The sequence below is a fragment of the Rutidosis leptorrhynchoides genome, chromosome 1, assembly GCF_046630445.1.
Source record: "Rutidosis leptorrhynchoides isolate AG116_Rl617_1_P2 chromosome 1, CSIRO_AGI_Rlap_v1, whole genome shotgun sequence".
NCBI lineage: Eukaryota > Viridiplantae > Streptophyta > Magnoliopsida > Asterales > Asteraceae > Rutidosis > Rutidosis leptorrhynchoides.
The window spans coordinates 312,297,452-312,301,270 of NC_092333.1; the positions used below are offsets into that span (position 1 = coordinate 312,297,452).

Below are 3,819 nucleotides of genomic sequence, written 5' to 3' on the forward strand. Positions count from 1 at the left end.
CACAACCATTTTACGCGGTCTGGGGCCCTACCCTTTCGCTTTTGCACTACAGGTTTTAGAGCTGGATTCACATTAAGCCTGTGTTCTGCAATATGACGCAGAACACCAGTCATATCATTTTCGCACCAGGCAAAAACATCCATATATTGGACAAGTAATTGCACGATTTGTTTTCTAGTATCCGCACTAACATTACGTCCTACTTTGATTTTCTGATCTGGATATGCGGGATTAATTATTTCCATAGCATCTGCACCATCAACAGGTTCGCACCAGGCATAATGCTCATTGAACATATTGTGGCAATTCCCTTATACGTTGGAAACTTAATCATGCCATGAATTGTAGACGGTACAATCCCAAATTTACTTATAGCAGTTCTTCCCAACAGCATGTTATAGCGAGAAGAGGCTCGCATAACATAAAAATCTAATCGCTCTTGCCGCACCAAAGCGTCATCATTAACATCAGCTAACTCGATGTTTAATGACAAAACACCTATAGGTAATGAAGATTCTCCTGCAAAACCGGTTAGTGAAACCGCGGTTGTTTGCAGGTTTGTTTTAATACTTTCTGGCAATTGAGCGAAGCATTGTTCGTAAATAACATCAACGCTACTGCCATTGTCGACATGGACTTTCATGACTGTGATATCAGCTTCCACGATTTTGCACGATATCATTATCGGCATTTCAGAAAAATCATCGCTCTGCATTTTCGGGAAACTAATTGGCGCAAATTGTCAATTATGATGCATTTTAGCGAACTTTCGCTTTTTTCCTCTTTTTTGGGCATTCGCTCACACAACGACCACTGTATCACTATCGTTTCCAATATTACTCATAATTCTAAGCAATCGAGCAATTCACCGCCGATTTTAGATGCATGCACCTACAAATCATCACAACAAAAACACGATTTAAATTAAACCGTCGAATTAATTGTTTTGACGACATAAAACAAAAAATTTTCAGTTTTAATTCAAAACACGTGTCCCACGGATGGTGCCAATTGATCAATCCATATTTAATGATGTTACTTAATCACGGATTGAGTGCAATAAGATTGTAATGGAGGATGGGATGGTTGATGATTATTTTGGGCCCCGATGATCGTCTTTCACTTTAACTATCAAGTGATCAACCACCCCGACCAGGTCTTGATTGTTAATTAACTTAATTCACCTTTTCGCAATGTAAAAATCCCTTGGGCAAGATCACAAGTGGAAATTACAAAGGCTTAGGCAAAATGGCAGAGAATCAACAACTTATAAATGAGAGGCCAAGCTCTCTATTTATAGGATTCGAAATATCCGCGGTCTGCGAGTTACATAACTATCCGCGGAAACTCAGCGGATTAAACCGCGATCTTGTATTAATGCGAAAACATAACCGCGGTACTCATTTTCAGCGAATATTGCACAGCTTTGCCTTATAATTCGCGTAGTTCTGCCTTTGGCTTTTAACAAATAAAATATACATATACAATGCTATGTATATGATCAATGATAATGATATTATTATTAGTAAATAATAACAATAATAATAATTTTAATTGTAATTATAATCGTGATAATAATAATAACAAATATCTAATACTTATTTTGTGACAATATTGATCATTATAATTACAATCTTAAATGTTATTACTAGTAGTAACAATAAGGGGGATGATTCTAACACACACTTTTTTGATCCTCACACACCTATTTTAACCTTTTACTCTTCTAATAATACTCCATTTCTTTAAATTGGTGTGTGAGGATCAAAAAAGTGTGTGTGAGAATCATCCCCCTAACAATAATAATAATAATAATAATAATAATAATAATAATAATAATAATAATAATAATAATAATAATAATAATAAAAATAAAAATAAAAATAAAGAAAGAAAGACTACCTCATAAAAAATTCGGCCTGAAAACAATATAGTGGCCCTGGAAGGGCTCGAACCTGTGACCCTTCGCAACCCGAACACTCATTTAACCATTGCTCCATTACTGTCTTTCTTATTATTATCAGTTTCTAATTTTATTTAACCCTCATTACTTATATTTCCTTTTCTTCCTTCTTCTTCCTACTAATCGAACGACCAGGGAATAACAACCATAACACAAATCGATTTTTAAATACTCCAAACTAATCTTAAACTAATATATATCAATGTTTGTATTAATTTAAAATGAAAATCATAAAAAAAAAATTAAAAACATTGCTGCTGTGTTACGGTATAAAAAAGAAAAAAAAATTTTGATTTTCAACTTGGAGTACGTATTAGCCAAAGTTTATAACACACATTAAGTTTCAAATCACTCCTACAAACTTTAACAATCGTCAATTTAAAAGAAAACTGCAAAACAAGTTCGAATTTTGACAAAGAACAATTATTGACTTTTGAAAACGAAATCTTTGACTCTGAAATTCTCCATTTATAAATTGATTTGGAATCCAAGAGTTTACAGACAGTTTCAATGAAGCAATCCTAACAACATAGCATTTCTAGAATTTTAAATTAGTTAAAAAATCGCGTTTTGGAAAAATGGAGTAAGAACAGGGACCGACGGCTTTTTCTTGTATTTTGATTTTACTTTTTGAGTTATAGAAGTGTTTAGCTTTGGATATCGTTTACTTAAGACTTAATAAAGTTGGTGGGATTGATTTGCCTGTACTGTTGAGTGATTTGGACGCATAACAATTTACAGACGGGATCAAACAAATCAGAAAAAAATGAATAAAAATCGAAACAGAAGGATTGTGACCTTCAACTGATTTTGTATTGATACTGTGATGCGATTCTATTTGTGATTCAGTTTAAAGATAAAACAAAGAATCAACTGCAGCTTTGATAGTAATAGATAACAAAATCGTACCAGGGTTATTTTTTTTTATATAATTTATATAATTGAATTAATATTACTAACTAAAAATATAATTATAATCACATCACATTAATAATAATAACTAAAAGTAATAAAAATACTAATAATAATAGTAATAGCATTAATAATAATATTAATGGTAATAATATCAAAATAATACCTAATAATAATAAGTATTTGATAAGAACAATAATAATATGCCATAATAGTATTAATTTTGGTGAGATTGAAAATGACAAAATTATTAATGGTATTTATAATAATAATGATATAACAAATTTAATATATATTAAAATAAAAGAGAATATAATGATTTTTAATATTCCTATTAATACTAATACTAAGAGTAATATAACAATTTCATATAATAAATTTCATATTATAATTCTTAATGCTATTAATACTAATAGTTATAATAATATGACAACTATAATTAAATTTGTAATATATTAATATTATTAGTAGTAATGAAAGTAATAACAATATTTCCATAACAGCTATGTCTTTAACTTGTAATCATATTTACTATAACACAATTATATATTATTAATTATATTATACTTAATAATTATATGATGACATATGTTGAATATTTATTATTTATACTCTTTAATATAATTATAATATATACATATAATCAGTAATTATGTATAGAGTTCATATCTATATATATATTTTTTCATTTTTATCACCAACTTAATTATTCTGTATATTACTTTACATATTAACTTCTAATGATTCAATTATATTTTTATTATTTCCATTACTTACATTTGTATATATATATATATATATATATATATATATATATATATATATATATATATATATATATATATATATATATATATTTATATTTATTTATTTATTTATTTATTTATTTACAAACAATTGTTCGTGAATCGTCGGGAATAGTCAAAGGGTAATTGATTACATGA

General features: G+C 28.6%; 1 protein-coding gene across 1 annotated transcript; it reads right to left on the reverse strand.

Annotated features, from left to right (window-relative positions):
- Positions 1–235: 235 nt before the first annotated feature.
- LOC139898970 (uncharacterized) lies at positions 236–691 on the reverse strand. The gene has a single exon (XM_071881785.1). The coding sequence runs from the start codon at positions 689–691 to the stop codon at positions 236–238; it is 456 nt and encodes a 151-aa protein (XP_071737886.1).
- Positions 692–3,819: the final 3,128 nt, after the last annotated feature.